The sequence below is a fragment of the Ciconia boyciana genome, chromosome 2 (assembly GCF_034638445.1).
Source record: "Ciconia boyciana chromosome 2, ASM3463844v1, whole genome shotgun sequence".
In the NCBI taxonomy this organism is placed as follows: domain Eukaryota; kingdom Metazoa; phylum Chordata; class Aves; order Ciconiiformes; family Ciconiidae; genus Ciconia; species Ciconia boyciana.
Window position 1 is genome coordinate 57,282,071 of NC_132935.1, and position 19,786 is coordinate 57,301,856.

A 19,786-nucleotide genomic window follows, 5' to 3' on the forward strand; every position below is an offset into this window, starting at 1 on the left:
CCTTGAGGCTCACGCCTTTCAACTTTCACTTCTTATTAAAACCCAGATATTCAGTGTGGCTACTCTAAGTACACCCTTCCCTCTCCGTCCCCCACACCACTGCCAGCTGGGCTTGGTCTCTCCTCAAGGGCTGCTGCCACCACCGCGCCGCTCAGTTACAATAACCCCATGCCGGTGAAGTAATTTATTTCAAATTTCTGTAGCAATATCCTGCCTTATCAAGACATGTACTGACATTAATAGTATCTCTACAATACTCTACTTCTGCTGGTTGAGCCCCCAGGTCTGTGCTGGTGGCTGTAGCGTGGGGAAATTGTTTGGAAGAGCCAGGATCTCAGCTGATATAAAACCACCTTTGGCCAGCCCTGATTTGCACTGGTTACTGGTGTGTGGCAAGAAGCAGGTCTCATTCATGGTTGGAAAAGGAGGACATGTTGCATCGATATAGTATTGCAATAGCAAGGGCTAGCACCCAGCGTAGCCTCGTTGCAGGGAGGCGTGCGGTGAGGGACCAGGTGCCAGGTTTCCTCAAGCGCAGTGCAGTACAGACCTATGCGTGCAGTACAGACCTAACCGGTGGCCCGGGATTTTGCAGGGTCTGACAGTCACAAAAGCTGGTGTAGGAAACCCCTGCCCTGTGAATGCACGTATTAGCATGAGGAAAAGTACTGAAGAAGAGGGGAAAGAAAAGATGCTCTTAGCAATGATCTCTCACACCCACCTGAATACCGTGTGTCATGGGCAGGGATAGATGGGACTGGAACATGGCATGCCTGGTCAGGATGTTTTAAACCTCACCACCCGAAGTGACAGGGTTTAGTGTTAGTAACTGAGTGCTCCCAGGATGAGTGCAAATGGAAGCCCTTGGGAGAACGTCAATTCAAGGAAATTCTGCCAAGTCAACAAAAAAAGTCGGATGGCTTTGCCTCACATTGCCAAGGAGCCGAGTCCACAGAAAGGACACTTTTGGTATCAAGCTCCGCTTCTCCACTGCTCTAGATAACTGCAGACCAAGACAACGCTTTAACAAACAGCTACAATCTCTCTCCACCACAAAAGTGATAACTTGCAGGCTTTCCATGACCTCATATGAAGCTGAGTTGGCTAATGTGCATTAGGCTGGCTCTGGGGAGTTGACGAGCATGGTTGACACAGTTATAATTCAGCCTGCCAAAGGAAATGAAGAATAACAAAGATTTAAAACTTTAATTAAAAATCTTGAAGCAAGTGAAATGTTGGAGAGAGTGGTAACTCCTTTGCAGGGTTGTCAGGGATTTCTTTTGGTGGGGAACAGAGGAGCTGCAAGCAGGAAGGGTGGAGATAGATAGGTTCAGATTTATCTACAAATTCATACCATATATTTTAAGACACTGAGGAACGGTTTTTATTAACTGCTCCCATGAAAAGAAAGATAGTGAAGGAATCCAAAGGCACTACCATTACACAACTGTCTGATCTATGATGTTGATTCTGTTGCACAACCCCGCATAAAACTGAAATAAACACAACTGACTTGAAATGCAAAATTCTGGTTGTTCTTTTCTGATATAAACTACTTTAGCCTGGGCAAAAGACAGGAACAAAGAGAAAACAGACCTTTTTCTCAGATGAATGTGCTTGCATGTCATCTATCCCATTTAAAATGATACTAATTTATGGTGACATGAATATTTTGGGAAGTATCAACAAAAAAATTCCTGGAAAATCTGAAGGGACAGCTTGAATGTCCATCTTGAGGAACAGAGTATTCCAAAATAAAGCTGCCTTATGTGTTTATTACGCCTTTAAAAAGCAACCTTTATAGCCCTCTGAACCATGTAGCAATATTACTAGCAAGTCCTCCCTCCCCTCCTACAAAAGATGAAACAATTATGGTTAGATGCCAACAACAAGGAAAATGTCAGTACATACGTTGAGTTGATCTGACGGTCCATGGTTTATTTTGCTAGGCTAAGTAGTTAATTTTGATCTGTGGTACTGTATTTGTGTTGGGGCAGGCTTTTACTGCAGTTGCAGAACAGTGATAGTTAAGTGAACAAAGACGAGTAGGGTTTTAAAAGCAACGCTTAGCTTTTGAAGGTTCACACAGAGAGTGAAAAGCAACCTTTTGCTTCAGCCCTTGCCTAGCACTAATGCTGGTGTCGGCAGCAAGTGCAGAGTGGCACCTCCAAAGGAGCACTCTTCTGCAAGGCCGCAGCCAACAGCGCTGCCGAGCACGGCAAGGAGCAGCCTCAGCTAGAAGCTGTTTGCTTCTTCTTATCTCTGCAGTGCATCACACGCACTGTAATTGTTCATAAACCTGGAATTAACCTATTTGAACAGTCTTCTGAATGTTCTTTCTTCGCTCCCCTCATAATTTCCCTAACGAAGAGTCTTTTGCAAGTAATAATGAACAAAAGAAACCTTTCAGGTGTTGGCTTAATCTAGAAGTCTAGTGGCACTACTCTGGCAAACAAAGAAGTTTTGTCCTCCAAAATTACACTTTTTGGTTGAGATAATGTTTTGCATATTTCTCTGAGGCGTTTCACATGTTTAACATTTATTTATTAACTTGTGCTCACATTTCCCTGGGAGCTCCTCAAGGACATAGCATTCCCCTATAGATGAAGTCACTAAGTTTCAAAGAGATGAAGACTCAAATTTGGAAAAGCACAAAAAACTTTGCATACTTTGTTCTTTTACCGCCCGGCTAATGGAAAGCCCAAGCACCAGTCTCCGTACGTTGATTCTGTATTAGCTGCAGATGCCAGGTGCTGCTGGAAGTCAGCTCCCAGCAGCGAATAAACTTGTAATAGAGAATCAATCCATTGGAATTGTGTTTTCAAGGGAAAATGTCTTACTGAAAGTGTGTGGCCACCAAATGTTTGAGCATGGCAAAGGCAGAAGGAAGGTTATCCTAGCACGTTTTAGGCTTCTTGTGATGTTCCAGACCACTCCAGCCTTATTCCTAAACAACGGTCTAACTAGAATGACTGTTCATAACAGCCCTGCTCTGATCTTTCCCGTTAATCTGTCAGATGATAAAATAGCACAAGGAGTTCTTTGTTTACAAAGCACTATTGCTGAGGCAATTAGATGTGAAGTAAGTGTCCCAGTATTGCTGTTGTAGGAACATTTCCTGTAGTTTTAGAGCAGATATCTCTGAAAACATCTTCTGTCCTTCTGCATAGCAAACGAATACTGCATGCAAGCCTTCCTTCATGCTACAAGTCCCTGTATGCATTCGTAAATAAGGTGTGATTTTATGACCAATCAGTCAGGCTCCTTGGTGCTGTCCCAGTCGGGAATATTTTGTATAACACACGCGATGATGGCCAAGCAGTTCCCCTGTCCTGCCCTTTCCACCCGTGTGCTCTCTCATGCTGGCTAAAGAAGCTGCATGTGCAATAGCTTGAATCCCTTGATAAACTCTCAACGTCAAGAGACATCAAAGATGTTCAGCCCTGTTCATCAGCAAGTCCTAACTGATATCTTGAGCAAGACTAGAGGACTGCTAAGATAAATCTATACAGTGGCCTATTCATCAGCTGCACTCAGGAACTTCCACGTATTTTACAGGGGGAATTTGTTTAAGGTATGCTCTTATCTAAGGGAATTCGTAAAGCCTTAAGAGATGACATATTATATATTTTTAAAAGCTCCCTGCTTTTATATGAACACTTGAGATATGGTAATCTGTGAATTTATTCAGATTTGTAGCTCAGCATAAAGCTGTCTGGTTTGTGGACATCCCTTTTGATTTACCATCCTGTGGTGAAATCGCTGCAGGAATCTGGAGAAGGTCCAATTCTATTTGTTTAAAGTCCTGATCATGTGGCTTTGGCATTCCTAACATATCCAGCAATCATTTGCTTTTAATTACCATTCATTTCAACCACATAAGTAATGAATGTGGCTACCACATCCAATTTACAGGCTGTGTAAACTCTTGAGCTGGGTGGAACTTTCTTCTATATAGAAGCTTAACTATAAATTTAACTCAAAATGTGAATCCTCTTAACTTATTTTTAGCAGGCCTTTATAAGTTTAAAATAAAAATAAATAAAAAGGAAATGAAAAAAGCCTTAAATGAAAGATTCCACACAATACACCTGATTCACTTCAGAAGCAATTTCCTGGCCTCCCCAACCTCTTGGTTATGACTGTAGAAACCTTAAAAAAACAAGTTGATTTAACGTTTCTATTTATTCATGGTGTCCAGTTTCCAGAGGAGTCTGTGACTTGTAGTTTTAAACTCAATTTAGCATTTAAACTCATTTTCAGCTGGGTCCCAGTGGAGCAACAATTAGGAAAGGAAAAGAGTTCAAAGAAGAAGGGTTATAACCTTTCAGCGGTATGTTTGCCTGGACTTTTTTAAAAAAAAAAAGCATCTCTGTTACTATTCTTCCTACATTTGGCAAACACTAGGTCAGACAGCCAGGTTGCAAACCTGTTGGTATAGAGAACTTAATGGTTAGGTACAAACCAACACCCAGAAGTCCTTCGTGGCAGCTAAGGCAAGAGTGCATTTTTTAGGGGTACTGTTACTTGTATCATGCTGAAAGCCTAGTATCAGCAGGCCCAACTTCTCTTGAGAAAAAAGAAATCTCACGTGAACTCTGAGCAAGAGGAACCTACCAAAAAACACAAAGAGAAGCTGCGATGTTGCACACTTTAAACTTGTGTTAAACCTACGCATCTTTTGCCATTGAAGGCTCCAGCTGAGACTGGCATCCCAGAAACCCACATCCTGTATATATACATCGTGGGAGCCAAGGAGGCCTTGCAGGCAACAGTTGGAGGAGAAACAGGTATTGTAACTCTCCAGAAGTCATAACTGGCCAAACTGGGAGTCGAGCAGTGGCCTGCAAGTCAGGACCTGGGGCTCCCACTTATTAAACTACAGCGGTTTCATCACAGAGAGCTGGAATCTGTACGTATTTTGGCGCACTAAGAGTTATCCTGTGCTTTCTACAGTAACAGCACTTTCTGTAGCCAACAGTACTCTTATGAATGGGCTTCCAGTGTCATAAATTCAGCCTTGAGATTCAGCCTCTGCCAAGACCTGGCTACCAAAAATCTTATTTGGAAGCACATGAATACCAACGGATAACTAGTTGGCTTGTTTGCTTTTCCCCTCCCCCAGTTCTTGTAAATATATGATATGGAAGCCTCCCCTGGGAGCCACGCTGCAGGCTCTCCTCGATCGGAGCGCACGGGTACCCCTGGGCAGGACCTGCCCGTCCGGACACGTGGCACTGCGGGGTAACGGCGTGCAGGGTGACCCAGGCAGGCAGGCTGAGGCTGCTCTTACCTTCCACATAGAGATGTCACCCACTCAGGTCAGAATGGATCGGATCATGCCTGAAATAATGGACTTTGTGAACACAAATGAGAGTTTTCAGTGCTCTCACAGTTTATTTAGCTAACCTGGCTCAAGAAAGAGACCTCTTATGCAAGATTTGATCGCTTAAATTTGAGCATTATACTTTAGAGGCATTATATTTTAGAGGGAAAAAGTGATGCTACAGTAGCAGAAGAGACAGGCAGGAAAATCGTTACCAGTGTGTCCTAAAATTACAGCAGACCTGGACAAAAATCTTATTTTTATAAAGCTGGTTGACAGTACACCTGATCATTCTGACTGTAATGAAATTACTACAAGGTGGAAGTGTAAGCATTTACTATGTTATCTATCAGCCCATAATAAGACAACTAGATTTGACCAAAAAAAAAAAAAAATCAGCTAGGGTGAATTAAATCAAGATTTTTTCTCTGTTTCATGTGGTCAGAAAAAGACCTACCATATTTTCTAGAACAGATACAACAGATAGCTGTCAGATAATCTGTGTCAGATAATTTGTACCTACAGATACCTGCAAGGAAGAGATTTAGGAAAAACCCTCACTCCCAAATAAGCAAAGAGAAGGCTGATGTGCTTATTTGAATAAAGAAAAGTAAAATTTTGATGAGGAACGTGCTGTGGTTCATCTGCTGCTGCTGAAACTCTCCATTTTGGGAAGGCACGTTTAAAAGAAAATGCAAATTTGTCCCATGTCACTTAAAGAGAGCATAAGAACGACAAATGACAGCAGCTTTCACACAGAGACACAGCTGACTGTGGATTAAAATTATCCCTAGGCCAGGCTATTAAAACAATTAAAGGCAGATCACAAAGTCCTGAACCATTGAAATTTGATGTTCACAGGAGGCAGACGCAACCCAGGGTGGATGGTTTCGAATGGAAGGGAAAGCCAAGGCTTTCTCATCAAGACTCTCCCTTCCCCTGTTGTTGTTTCCTGCTATTGCTATTAAGCTGTAGCTGATTTTTGAATCGGTTACGACGAGATGATTAAAAATGGTGATAACCCATTAGCTGGAAGTGATGCTGCGGCAGTGCCCAGCTGGAGCACAGCGGCAGCCGGCAATGTGGTTCCAATCACCGCCTGCCTTTGAAATGTCACCAGGAAAGATCTATAGACAGACCTCCTGCTACAGGCCATCAGTGTCTACTCTTCCTGTTTGACTTTTATTTAACTTACTATGGGGTTGATCAGTTCCCAATGAAGCTGAGGGCACTTTGAGGCCCCTTTGAAAACTGAATTATCAAATGGAATTAGAGCCCCATTCAAAATTCACCTGTTTTTCATTTCATTAATGTGTGCACTTGCGTCTGCATCCATGACCTGCACAGCCCATCAGTTTTTTTCCCTTCATGCTGCCCCTTTCATGTGTCTACCTTCCAATTTCCTCTTTTTCTCTTCAGATTATGGATCAGCCAACTTCCACATGCTGCTACAATTTGATTTCCTCTCTCCCTGGCATTCCCGCAGCTACACAAGCATCCACTGATGCTTGTTTCTCTTGTCCTTTTTCAGTCCTGTACCAAACTTTCTCTCTTCTCAGCTGCTAGCCTACAGCCGTGGTCCCAGCCAACCACTTCCACCTCTGCATACAAGTCTTTGATTCCATCTTCAGAGTGGCCTTTATTGACCTTAGTTTGTCAGACTACTTTTTGCACATTTGATGCAGTCTCATAAACCACAGAAGAGTTACTATTCTCATGAAATATGCTCTGTGACCTTTTCTTAATTGGCTGCACTGTCTGTAAGGGTGCAATCCACCTTGTATTTTAGAACCACATCTACATTTTAGGTTACACTAATGCACTGACTCAGAAGAGCTGAATAATGTGGGCTTTGTCACTAGTATCTTAAAAAGAGGGCATATATACACACACACGTACCTTGGCATTTTGAAGAGGAGGTTGGTAACTAGAGGGCCGATAGTACCTCCTCTGAGTAGCATCGGTATGAATGTCTCCAAGAAATAACTCCTCCACAAGGTGGTCTAAATTGTGGTGCAGGTACTGCTTCTCCACACGGATCAGCTGGAGTTCGTGCATGGCAAAATTCAGAGCTTTGGTGCATTCACAGCCGTTCTCTTCCCTCAGCAAATCGTAGCTCACATCCTGCTCCCAGGGACTATCTTCTGGTATAAATCCAGGACACGTATGGTTCACCAACTCACTTAATTTTTTGGCCACTGCTTCGTTGTGGCATATGATCTGTATGTTGCGTAGCTGGTAATCAGCTTCAGTACCCCCTCGGATGATCCAGGATGCTTGGCGGAGACGTATTTTGCCACGTATAACTAATGTGTAGATAGGGTTTGTGCAGCGATTGCCACCGTAATAAAACTGATAGGCCTTAAACGTATTATTGTGGTAGAACCTGTAAGATCTTGTGATGAACTCTGGGCCTGCTCTAACTTCACAGCTGTGGGAAGACAGAAAGTGATGGAAACAGAATTTTAGCAAGGTGGCTTATCATGTACACTACAGGTAACAAGACTGAGCAAACCTGCATGGGTCCACAGAGACACTTGGGTGCTAACGTCCCTCTGGCATAAATGGGGGTAAATAGGAACTTGGCATCTGTGGCCTGCCAATTAACCAATTATTTCCCCTGCTCTTACGCTCTTAGTACTATACTGCTTCACGGTGATCACATCTAACTAAGGGCTTTATCTTTGTAGGTTTAAATACTTTGAGTCATGTTTTGCTTTTCCTTTTTGTCTAGGGACCACCATGTGACTCAATTCTTCTCTGAAAAAAAGTAGCAGCTTATTAAACATCTATCTTCTCTTTTGCGTGGTAGAATCAGCAAAAGGACTGATAACATCAGAAAGTGAAATGCCAAACGTCCACACAACAGTACAAAGAATTGGCTTCTATGTTGCTGTAGAAGCTTCTCAGCGGAGCTCCACCAGCTCTGGTCTGCAGAGGATGTGCAAGATCATGTCCTCAGCTTTTCCACTCAAACTTTCAACAGGGGTGGCAGTTAATGCAAATTTCTGACCGTTAATGCAAAACTTCTATTTGGCTTGAATTTGGACCCTGCAATATTCAGGTTTTGTGTTTTTTCTTTTTTTTTCTTTTTTTTTTTTCTGAAGGTGTAAATGGCAGTTAAATTCCACTTCCTGTAGGAAGTCCTTTTGTGCCTTCAAACTTGTCCCCCTTGTCAGATCCACACTGCTTAACATAAATACACTCCTTTCTGTTAAAATACCCCAGTCTTTCCTACTACAAGTCACTTCAAATAAGCCTGTCAATATTGCCTGCTGAGACACAGAAAGCAAAACAGCTCTCTGAATTACAAGTCATCATGTATGGGGAGTAATAGAACTGGTGAAATACAGCTTCTTAATTTCTTTTGCTAATAAAACCTGTGCTAGACACATGCTCTGAAAACAAGGACCCATTCTATGGATCTAATGCATGTAGTCAAAGATAGTACAACGTTATGTTTGAGTAAGCATCCATTTTGGCAACTTGGGCTCCTTCCTATTCAAAGAGAGATTTAAAGATATTTCACAGCATGCTGTTTAAAATCCAGACTATAAATCGATTCATCAGGACAGCTTTATAGAATGCTCTTCTACTGTACGTAACGCCGCTCCTTCTCCTTTTATGCATAAACATACAGAAAGCATCTGGAATTTAGAGCATCACCATATTAAAGAAAGTATTTCCCCTGCTGCTTGAAGTGGGAATATTCATCCTTCCCCCTCTGCTTCCTCACCCTCTTCTCTTCCACATGCATCACTTAAGCATCTTGGTTTATCTTTCCTTACCCAGTAGAGACCCAGTGTCCCTCAATATTGGGAGGCATCTGCACAGTGATCCGGGCTCCATTGTGAAGGTGTTTCAGCATATGATGACACTGTGACTCCTTGAAAGCCCTCCATGCACTCTTCTCCAAGGACCGAGGGTGGGACCTGCTGTCTGGGTGAAGAAGAGCAGAACCTTCTCCCAGCCCTGTGATTGATAGAGAAGTGTAAATTATCATGAGACCCTGCTGAGAAGGGCTTCAACACAATAAAGGAGGTTGTGAACATCTTGTGTTGAATGACACTTGTTCGCAACATTATGTGTCTAGGAAAGTACTGTTTACATTTCTTTTCTCATCTGAAAAAAAAAATATATGGGAAGCTCTTCCTGTCTGTCAGCCCACTAATAGTCCACTAAATAAATCTGCTTTATGAAATACACTGGGGAGAAGGGCTTGAACCAAAGTGTTGCGTTTCCACACCCAGGAGATGTGGATCTGAACCTGAATTTTATAGAGACCTCTGTAATCTCTGGTCAGGACGATCAAAAACCTGGACCGTGGAAATTTAGAAAGTTGCATCAAGATCCGGACATAAACTCTGCGGTTTCAGCCCACCTCTAATTTGAACGCTTCTATAATAAACTTGCAAATAAAGACTACTCTTTAAAGCCAAGGGAAAACAGATATTAAAAGCAAAGCCTCTGCACACAGGAAGCCTCTGTGATGACTGAGGTGGTCAATTAAAGGCAGATTCTGCTATTTCTATTTTAAAGGGGAAAAGGAATTTCAAAAGCTAATTTTATGTCCAGCACACAGTAATTTTGGTTTCTAGTAATGTATACATACAAAACCCACCAGTGCTCTCTCTACACAATATTAATTGAACAAAATGAATATGTAGCTTCAGAAGGAATGCGTCTTTACTCTTTTAGGCACAGCCTGCTCTTAGATATGCTGGAAAACATGGATCAAAAGAAAAACACACATCTAGAGGTTAAGAGGTGAAAAACATGAACCTTACATAATGGGTTGGAACTGTATTACTTTGCCAGAAGGAATTTAAGAACCAGCAGGCTAGAAAACGAATATGGGGTGGGGCGGAGGCGCTGGTTGCGTGCCCAGGAAGTCAGGGCAGCCGTTTCGGGAGAGAGATGTCTCACTAACACGTGCTCCCAGGGGCAGGGTCTAGGATTCACCCCCATCTTTTCTGGTGCCCTCTTGGCTGACCTGGCTCAGGAACTGGGCTGTTAGGGATCACCAGCGCGTTGCAACCCTACATCCTGCCAAGCCACCTAACACAGGATCCTACGCTTTCTTCCCCAGGCCCCATCTAATGCTTAGGCACGTGCTTGGGCAGCACGCAGCATCACTACAGAAATTATGAGAAAATCAGTATTATGTGGTTTTAGTTTCTTTGTGTCTTTGTAAACCTTTGCTGTTTCCTATTGCAAAAAAGAAAATGGTGTCAGTGATTCATTATGTTGGCTAGGTCTTAGATCTTGCGGAAGAAACTTGGGTAACACCTGGGAAAATGGCATTGCTAAAAATATAAATACGTGTCAACCATTTAAAAATAGCAATTCCTAAGCTAAACAAAGCCAAGGACTTATCCAGTAGGCAGGGTAAAGAAGGATCAGAAAGAATACAATAACTACTGGAATGTAAACAGTGCTCACCACTGAATGATCTCAAGATTTAATGAGATTAATGAATACAACCTCACAAAGTCTTTACTGGAAAATCTGGTAGCTTTGTTGCAGGTTACAAATAATTCTTCCATCTGAATAAGAATTTACGGCCTTACCTTCTAAAGGGTAATAAATACTAGGGATGCTTTGATATTTGAGCATGCCATCCGAGATGCCCTTAAAGGAGCCTGATTTTCAGAGGGTCAATACTTCTCCCTTTCTGGAAGTCAAGGCTTCTCAGGGATTTCTACATTGGTGAGCAGAGTCACTCATGTTAGTGCCAAACAACTCCCGTTCTACAGCCAGAAACAGTAAGGCCACTTCAGAACTGGTACGGCCATGGCAGGGTGACTCCCTGCTTGAGCTGACTACATCTTTGGAGAGGCAGGATTTACTAGATAAGGTCAGTGCTTCATGTACGCGGCGGTACAGCCTCCTGGGCTGAAGCCCGCATCTCTGCACAGCAGCTCTGTGCTGTGCCGTGTCTGCAGCCCACCTCACCTAGAGCAGCACTTGACACTCTCAAAAACTTGGGCTTATTTGGTTTATCTGAAACCTTGTGGGTACGGGGCGGGTATCGCAGGCCTTCACACTGCCAGGAGAACAAGTTCAGACAGGTACAGGTAAGATTACCAGTATATTTATTTTTGTTGTTACAAATCCCAGCTAGTGACCGAGAGCTTGCCTTCTAACACCCTTCTCCATCTCTAAGTCTCCACACGCTCAAAAAGCCCACATTACTTCAGCACCTCATTCTGAAATGGAGTGAATGCTTCTGTCCGTGGGCTCAGAGCATCTTTTGGGTCAGAAGAGACACCTCCTGCAAGGTACCCCGTAGAGGCTGTAGCCATCAGTACTGACTTTCAACAGAAACATAGCTGTCGGGATGTCTCCTGCAGACAAATTATCTCACACTGAAAAAGTCTTTGAAAATTCACATTTCCACCTGAAGTTGTTAAGCGTTTGAAATCTGCCATCAAGAGGAGGTTTTGAAATGGTTCAAGTGACTATTTCCAAGGCATATTTATTACACCATTTGCTTTTAAGAAGCTGTATTTTGCCTAGCTCATGTCATATGATTCATGAATACAGGCGCACTTAAAAATGAATGATTTATTCATTTAAACATACTTGGGTGTTTAATTTCAGCAAGCAAAAATCCTTCTGTGGGAGGATACCATCTTGTATGTGCACATATCAAAGGAGAAAATGCACTAACCACATCATACATTCCCAATTATTCCCTGGAGGAAATAATGAAAAGAAGGGGGTTTTGAAAAGGAGTCAAACTTTATGTGGTATTATACAGTGTCTTTCCTTTGATATAGCTCAAAAGCAAGGGGGTCCCAGCTCTCCCTGTCACATGTGTGTAGTTCTGTCTGTAACTTGCAAACGATAAACTGTAACCAGTGGACGGAAGGGAGATTTGCATCGATAGCTCTAGAGATCTGTACCTGCGGAGAGGGTATTTGTTTGGGACTCTATCCACCCAACTGTGACAAATAAGGGCAGGAACAAGTTTAGGTAATCAAGACAGGCATGAGAGCACAACAAAGGCTGCAGAGACGGAGGAGGGGCTGTAGAAAACACACACATGCTAGGCAACATCACACAAATAGGACATGAATATCAGCATATGAATTATGGTATAAAAGTAAAAGGCAGCGATGGGACCTTTACCTATGTTTGTGTCGCTGGGGCAAGAAAATAATTTAGCACAGGCTCCTTCCTTACTGAGTAATCATTTCAACGCTTTTATATTTACTGACATATGCCTGTAGATATGACTACCATACAAAGGTGCCATAACTTCCCCTAGTTCCTTCTTAAGTTCAAACACAAGACCGGTGATACGCTTCCCACACAGGGCATTAAACCGGACACCGTCTTCCTGTGCTTTTCCTCGCAGCAGGTGCTCAGAGGCAGCGCAGTGTCCCCCTGCTCCACCCCTGGCAGTGCACAACGAGGTGTTCTGCAAAACCGAGGTCCTGCAGGGCTGACGTCGCTAATTTTAAAGGATCCGCTTGGCCATGTTAAATGGGACATCGCTGGAAGGCTCAAGGTTAAAATGTGCTTTCACGAAACTGGGAAAATAATTTCATGGCTCTTTAAAAGCCCACTTTGGAGCCTAGATGCAGTTGCAACATAGTTGGAGCCACTACTTTCATTCAAAGAGATCCAAGTCTGCTATTCTCTACAGCACAGACAGCTGGTAGGTTTCAGTACCTCCATGACAAGCCATGTAAGTATCTCAGACTCAACTGAGAGTATCTCAGACTCTTTTTGACTGACGGACTTTTAAATTTTTGTGTGTTATGAAGGAACCTTACCCACCTGTTAAAAATAAATAAATAAATAAAATCCACCCTGTTATCAATCAAAAGTGTGACAGACTTCAAAGAAAAAACAATCTTTGCATGGGACTAATAGCAATAATTCTGTGAAGCCTCTGGTTGGCTTTCACTTTAGCTACACCACAACCAGAGGTCATAAGATTGTATCACCCACCCCACGGTGGCCGTTTATGCAAAGGAGCAAGTCCAAAAGGAAAAGGAAAATTCCAGAATCCATCAGAAATGCCAGCTAGAAAAACAAAGCAAAACAAATGCATTTTCTGATGAGTTGATATCCAACTTCTCTTTCATAATCAAGCCCTAGAACACAGCTTTAGCATCAAACAAATTGAAAAGAGTATAAGAGGTGCTATAGCTAGCTGGGGATCCCTGCCCAGGCCCTCACAGATCACACTTGACAGGGGCAGATGCAACATCCACCTGAATGGGAAAGTGGAGGTCTGCACAGCTGCCACTCCACTAAGATGTGGATAGGAGCAAGTACTGCACCAGAGGACTTTAGGCTCTCAGGTTCTCCTACAAACCTGTATCTGATGTGGGAACAACCATTCAAGATAAAAATAATTGTTAAGGGAAGATAGGTTACTTTCAAGTTCTTCAAAGATTTCTGCACATAGCTGCGAGTAAAATACAAATCTTAAAAGGGCAATCTGTTGGCAGCCCGTTAGCCAAACGTGTTTCAAAAATGGCTATGACAGCTCGCCACCAACATTTCTGCAAAAAACTGCGAGCTGCTAGAATAAATGTTTGTTTTCTGAAAAACAGCATGCAAATAATGTACAACTGCAAACCAGATAATAAGTAGAGTTGTGCTTGAACACAAATTCTTATAATTTAATTCGTGCCTAAACACCCCAGCCAAATTCTGCTCTCAGCTATGCCAGATTGCAAAAGTATAACTCAAATAATCTTAAATCTTAAACTGTTTAGATTTAATAACTTTAATAAACACCTCTACCAGAATCTAAACCATAGCTTCAAACATGTCCAAGTGTAGCATTTCAAACCAGACTCAAAGCTACTGCACGTTCAGCAGGTTCACCCGCTGCTAAATGGGAGAATAAATGTTACCTAAAAATAGGATTCACAACTGGATTTAGATTGGGATTGCTCAGCAGGAACCACCTCACTTTTTCTTTCATTTATAGCAATGTAAATCCAGAAGAGCACCGTTTTATTATGAATTAAAACAACCTCGAGTCATAGTACTAGTTCAAAATATGTGATGGCTTCATCTCCGATAGAAACATTTTAACATTCGTGCTTTATTTCTGCAGCAAACTTTTCAAGTTAGAACTTGCTTGAAACTTGAACAACCTTATAACAGATAAAGAATAATTGGCTGGATTAAGTTTATAGCTCTCCTTATCTGGGCAGTTGCCCTGCACAATTAAATAAAGAGACATTTGGATTACGCTCTTTCTTGATGTGGGATAGTGTTAGATAACGCCCATGACAGGCTTTTAGCTACAGTGCAAACTTACGTAATTGCCATGGAGAATATAATGTCCTGTTACCAAGCTGCGGTCTGTGTTTACCAGTGTTTTCCCTGCACTTGAAACTTCAAAGGGTCCTCGCAGGATTGGGACCTAAATTAGCTACTACAAACAAAAGGGTTGGGAAAGGAAAACTGGGTTTTATGGTCATAGAAGCAGACAGGACAATGATTTCCTTTCACATGTATCTGTTGCCTTCCTCGTGCACACAGAGTTTCTAGGTACAGCTTTCAAACAGATGCAAAATGAATGTTTCAGAGTGTGGAAGATCCTGAAGAGAGATCTAAAGTATGTTTAGATGGGACAGCTGAAAAGAAACTCCTCCAAGGCTGACTGGCCCAGCATTGAGGTCCTCTGTCATCCTACAGCTCAGTCCTTACTCAATGCTCCATCTTGGAAGAGGTCAGAGAACCAAGCGCCAAGCAGTTACACAGCCGATAACGTCTGCTAAGTTGAAGTTCAGCTCTTCATTCTGATGACTGCTGCTACACCTGCAAGGTGAAACACCACTGTAGGGAGCATGGGCTTCTTTATGAAGCCCCGAAGGGTTAAAGCCCACCTCCCTTCAGGGCAGCAGGAACTCTGCCACTGGCATGAATGGCTGCAGCACTGGGCCGTAAGTGCAATTCAATAGCGACGATGGTTTGGTCTTGCCCTCTTTGAAGGAAACATCTGCTGTCTGTCAGAGGCATCTGCCGTGCAGCCTGCAGACCTCTGTCCTGTCCTCCACCCACACCTCGGCACCAGGATTTATTCAGGTGAAACTGCCCCCAGCACCGATGGGACTTGTATCTGAGTAAAGACATCACTAAACAAGCTCGCTATGTATAATGCTACCCTCTATCAGCCCTGCTTAAAGGGTCACGTCAGTAATAAAATACTAGCCTTGCCTTGAATAGCTGAAGGTGTGTGCCTTCAGCATGGTTGATGCTAGTTTTGGGCTTGATTGCCTGGCAGCCCACCTCCTACGGACACCCTACAGAGCGCAAAAATTGCCCTTACTGTTCATGACACCCACATCGTACCACTGTTAGCTCACAGTCAAGCTACAGAGATGAGTGAAATTGAATTTACACTGACAAAATTGTGAATAAAATTGAGCCCATCTTCTAACTCTCCCTGCAAACTCTGCAAGTCCTACGCTAAGCAGCGTGTCTTCCCCTCTTTCTCTCTTTATTGTCGACCAGATTTCCAAATGCAGTATTTTACTGAGGGAACAGAGCACATATGCCTCTAGCACGGAGCACAGTATTTGTCCATTTTATGGATACGGGTATTTATATCTTCTGATACATTTACTTATTATTTTCCTGAACAGGTTTTGAAATAGAACACTTCCATGTAACTAATTGAAGGAATATTGCCAGAGAACTTTTAAAAGCATAAACAGTTTTGCTCTGAAAAGCCTAGCAGTCCTGTCTTCATCATCTTTATTAGTACTATTTCCATGATGTTATCAACAAATCGTTTTACTTAACGTTTCTAATTCATTACTCGAACAGTAACATAACCAGAAATACGCTAAAGTTACTTCTTAGCATCTGTATTTGTAAAAAAAAGTTTATTTACAAAAGATATTAGCCAAATTTGTTTTGAATCCACTTGAACGTAGCTCTTATTAATAAGGTTTTTCTAAAGCTGAATGATCTTAGCATTTGACATCTGAAACTTCTGTGGCTTTTTGTCTAAGCAAAGAAAACAGTGATAATGGACAACTTCCAGCTGCAAACCTTTTTTTTTTTTTGACATTGTACAGGTTTTATTTTGATTAATGAAGACAAGTTTTTCCAAATTTCAATTCAGTGATGTTAAAGTAGGCATTTCTTAATGTAATGAAAGCAGAAGGTTTAGCCTTACAGGACATTTTAACTTGTGTTATAAAGCTTTAAGCCCTAAAAATCCTCAACCACCCACCCACACTTCACTCACTTTTAACCCTTAAATTGCCATGTGCAATAGAAATGCAAAAGAAAACATCACGTGCTGTAAAGAGGCTTAACACTGCGATCCCCTGGGATTGCTAGTTGTTCTTACATATTACCAATTCGGGCTAGCCGCCGACCGAAGGATGTTCCTATTGACTCTATGGCACAGAGGGAAAAGCTCTAGGCCAAGTTAAAGCTAACAGGGTAAATACATTTAGACGGGCTACATTTCAGTGCATTATATGCCACTGATGTCATTCTGAAGTTTGTAAGAGGGCAGTAGTTTCCCAGCGCTTGAAGCTCAGATCCAAACCGTGCACTGCTACATTACCGAGGTATATATCTTTATATACGAGGCGCCGAGTTCTATCTTTCTACAAGAACTTAGGTTCTTGTGAAATATAACTGCAGATGGAAGAAATAGATGATTTTCCTCCTTCATCCTCTTTTGGCAGCTGCTGTTTTGATCTGATCACTGGCCCTGATTTGTTTCCTGCTCCAGCCAGGGTTCAGCTCTGCTCTGTAATTCCAAGCAGATGAGACGGGGAGTCCAACCCTGTAATTACACCTCCTCTCTTTACCCTCTAACTTCAAACCTCCCATTTCGACTTTTACATCTCAGATCACAGAGTTTTAAAGAACACCTCTGGCGTTCCGGCAGGTCTGGCTCAACTAAAGACGTTTCTACGCTCTCCGGATTTCATAGCTGAGCTGTGAGAAGGGTATAAAACCCCCTCCTGGGGAACAAGGTCTCTTGCTCTTTCTTTCTCAAAAGAAAATACACCATCAAAAGCCCATGCTCTTTATTATTTATTGAATACCATCTGTGTGCTTAGCACTTGTACAAACACAGAGAGAGACAATCACAATCCCTGCTCCACAAAATCAACCCCAGGAACAGCTTTGAAATCCTTACCCCAGCTCACAGATCTCACACTGAACCCACGTCGGTCATTTGCATTGCAACAGTTAAAATAAATTCCTCTTTTTACAAGTAAGCTTGGGGTCCTAAGAAATTTAACTGAAGAAGGCTGGATGCTACAAAGTACTTCAGAATTAGGAACACTCTTCAAAATGATGCTGTAACCAAGTAGGTTGAGTCACTCTTTAGGAACAATATCGCACCCAGATTTTTCAAATCTGGCTGCCAAATGTTAGACATACCTAAGCAGCTCATTAAACAGCCTCTTTTTCAGAAGTTGCTCTTGAAGAACGCTGTTTTTCTGGAAAGATGGGTTATCTGTTTAAGTGCCTAAATACAGATTTACAAGCTGAACTTGTAAGTTTAGGTTTAAATGCGCTGGCTTTTCTCACTAAAATTTTGCCTACTGTGCAGTTTCAGAGAAACGTCAGGCCAGGGCTAAGCTGAGAGAGCATCAAAGCCGGACTGTGCGTAGTGACACCCAGAGCCTCTGTGCTCTGCAGCAGAACATTCTTAGTTGGGTAGAAGAGCGGTGCTGGCAAACCCTGCTGCCTAAGGCTTCCCAGTGAATACCTCCACACCAAAAACCTCTTCTCTGCCTGCAGGTAAAACGTGGGTCCCACGGAACATCTCGGCCACGCTCCCCGGAGTTGGGTAGAGCCAGCCCTTCGCCCGGCCGTGAGTAAAGCATCTTTGTGTGAGGTGCCTGGAGCAGCACCCGGAGCAGCTGCTCCATCCAAGCAGTTACAGCCGTGCAACGGGAAACCGCCGACACGAACTTCGGAGCGGGACGCCTTCTGCGCGATTTCACCTACACGGGCTGGCTGCCGCTCCACGCCGCACCCACGCGTCTTGCAAAGGGGTGCCGCTGACAAGGGGGTTCAGGCAGAGCGAACGCGGTCCCTGCCCGCTTCGGCGCCCGTACGGGCCTCTCCCCTGCCAGACCCCCCCGGCCCGAGCAGACCCCCGCCAGACCCCCTCCCCTGCCAGACCCCCCGACCCACCGCCCACGGCCGCGACGGGCGAGCGCACCCACCCGCCACCCTCTCCCCCCGCCAGCGAGCTTACGGGCCCCCCTCGCAACCCAGCCGGCTTTCCGGCCGCGCCACCGGAGGCACCCAGCGGGCGGCGACCCCCGGGCAGCCGACCCGGCCCCCCGGCCCCGCACTCACCGTGCAGCAGCAGGGCTGGGAACAGGTATCTCATCAGGCTGCCGTACGGGGCGGACATCTCCCCGCCTGGCAGCGCCCCTGCCCCGCGCCCTCGCTCCGGCCGCCGCCACCTCCCGCCGCGCCGCCCGCGCCTCAGCGCGGCCGCGGGCAGCCCACGGCCCGGCGCTGGGGGGCAGGCGGCTGGCGGGGCCGGGGGCCGCCGGGCACCCTCCGGGGCCGGGGGCCGCCGCCGCTCCCGCTCCTCAGGGCTGCCGCCCCGCACGCTGCCGCCCCGGCAGGGCTCCGGCTCGGCCGCCGCCGCTCGGTGCCCCAAGACGCCCGCTCCTCCGCCGCCGCGTCCCCCGCCGTCTCCGCGCAGCGCGGCGGCGGCTCCGCTTCATATTTCCCCTTCCAGCAGGAGGAGGAGGAGGGGTCGGGAGGTGGGGACCCCTCCCGGGGCGGGGAGGGGGCGGCCCCGCCGCTGGGCTGCCGGCCGCGCCGCGGAGCGCTCCCACGGCAGGGGAAGGGGCGCCGGGACCCGGCGGGCGCCTCCGCGGGGCGCGGGTGGCGGGGACGGGAGGCAGCAGGCAGCAGGCAGCAGGCAGCAGGCAGCGGGCACCGGGCTGTGGGGGGCGGCGGGCAGCCCGGGGGTTGTGAGAGCGGGCGGCGGGGGGGATGTGCCCGCGGGGGCTGGAGGACTCGTGGGAGAGCGTGCGGGGGTGGTCGGTCCTTCCGCAGCTGCGGGGAGAGCGGCCCGAGCAGGGGCGGGAGGTGCCGGCAGGGCTGCGGCTGCCGGTGCCCGAGTCCCGCTTCCCAAGGGGCGCGAAGCGGGTGCTCGCCGCTGCGCCCGTGAGCTGGGGAGAAAGAAAGTTGGCGGGCGCCCTTGCCTCGGAAAGAAACCTTTGTGTGCTTGCGGCTTTCCACGTAAATCGGGCATGTTAAAAGCTTAAAATAGAGGCCTGCGTTGCCTTCTTTGGTGCTCCAGCGCGCTTTTTCCCGTGTCTGTTGTTGGTCAGTTTTGCTTTTTATTCTAGTCTTAGGCCTTGGTCATGCGCGCACTTCAGTGTGCTTAATGTCGTACATGTGAGCGACTCGTGCCTGCGTTTCAGCATGAGGCTTTCGTTTGTAATGTCCTCTGGACAGGGACATCATGTTTTC

At 45.1% G+C, this 19,786-nt stretch overlaps 1 protein-coding gene across 1 annotated transcript in view; it reads right to left on the reverse strand.

The window, feature by feature from the left end:
* Positions 1-19,029, reverse strand: part of APCDD1 (APC down-regulated 1) — a 33,402-nt gene extending 14,373 nt beyond the window's left edge. The window contains exons 1-3 of the mRNA XM_072852758.1: positions 18,650-19,029; positions 9,115-9,298; positions 7,226-7,757 (exon numbers count right to left, since the gene is read on the reverse strand). Of these exons, the coding sequence (XP_072708859.1) occupies positions 7,226-7,757; positions 9,115-9,298; positions 18,650-18,707 (774 nt within the window). The 5' untranslated portion in view covers positions 18,708-19,029. The remainder of the gene's footprint in view (positions 1-7,225; positions 7,758-9,114; positions 9,299-18,649) is intronic.
* Between the last annotated feature and the right edge of the window lie 757 nt (positions 19,030-19,786).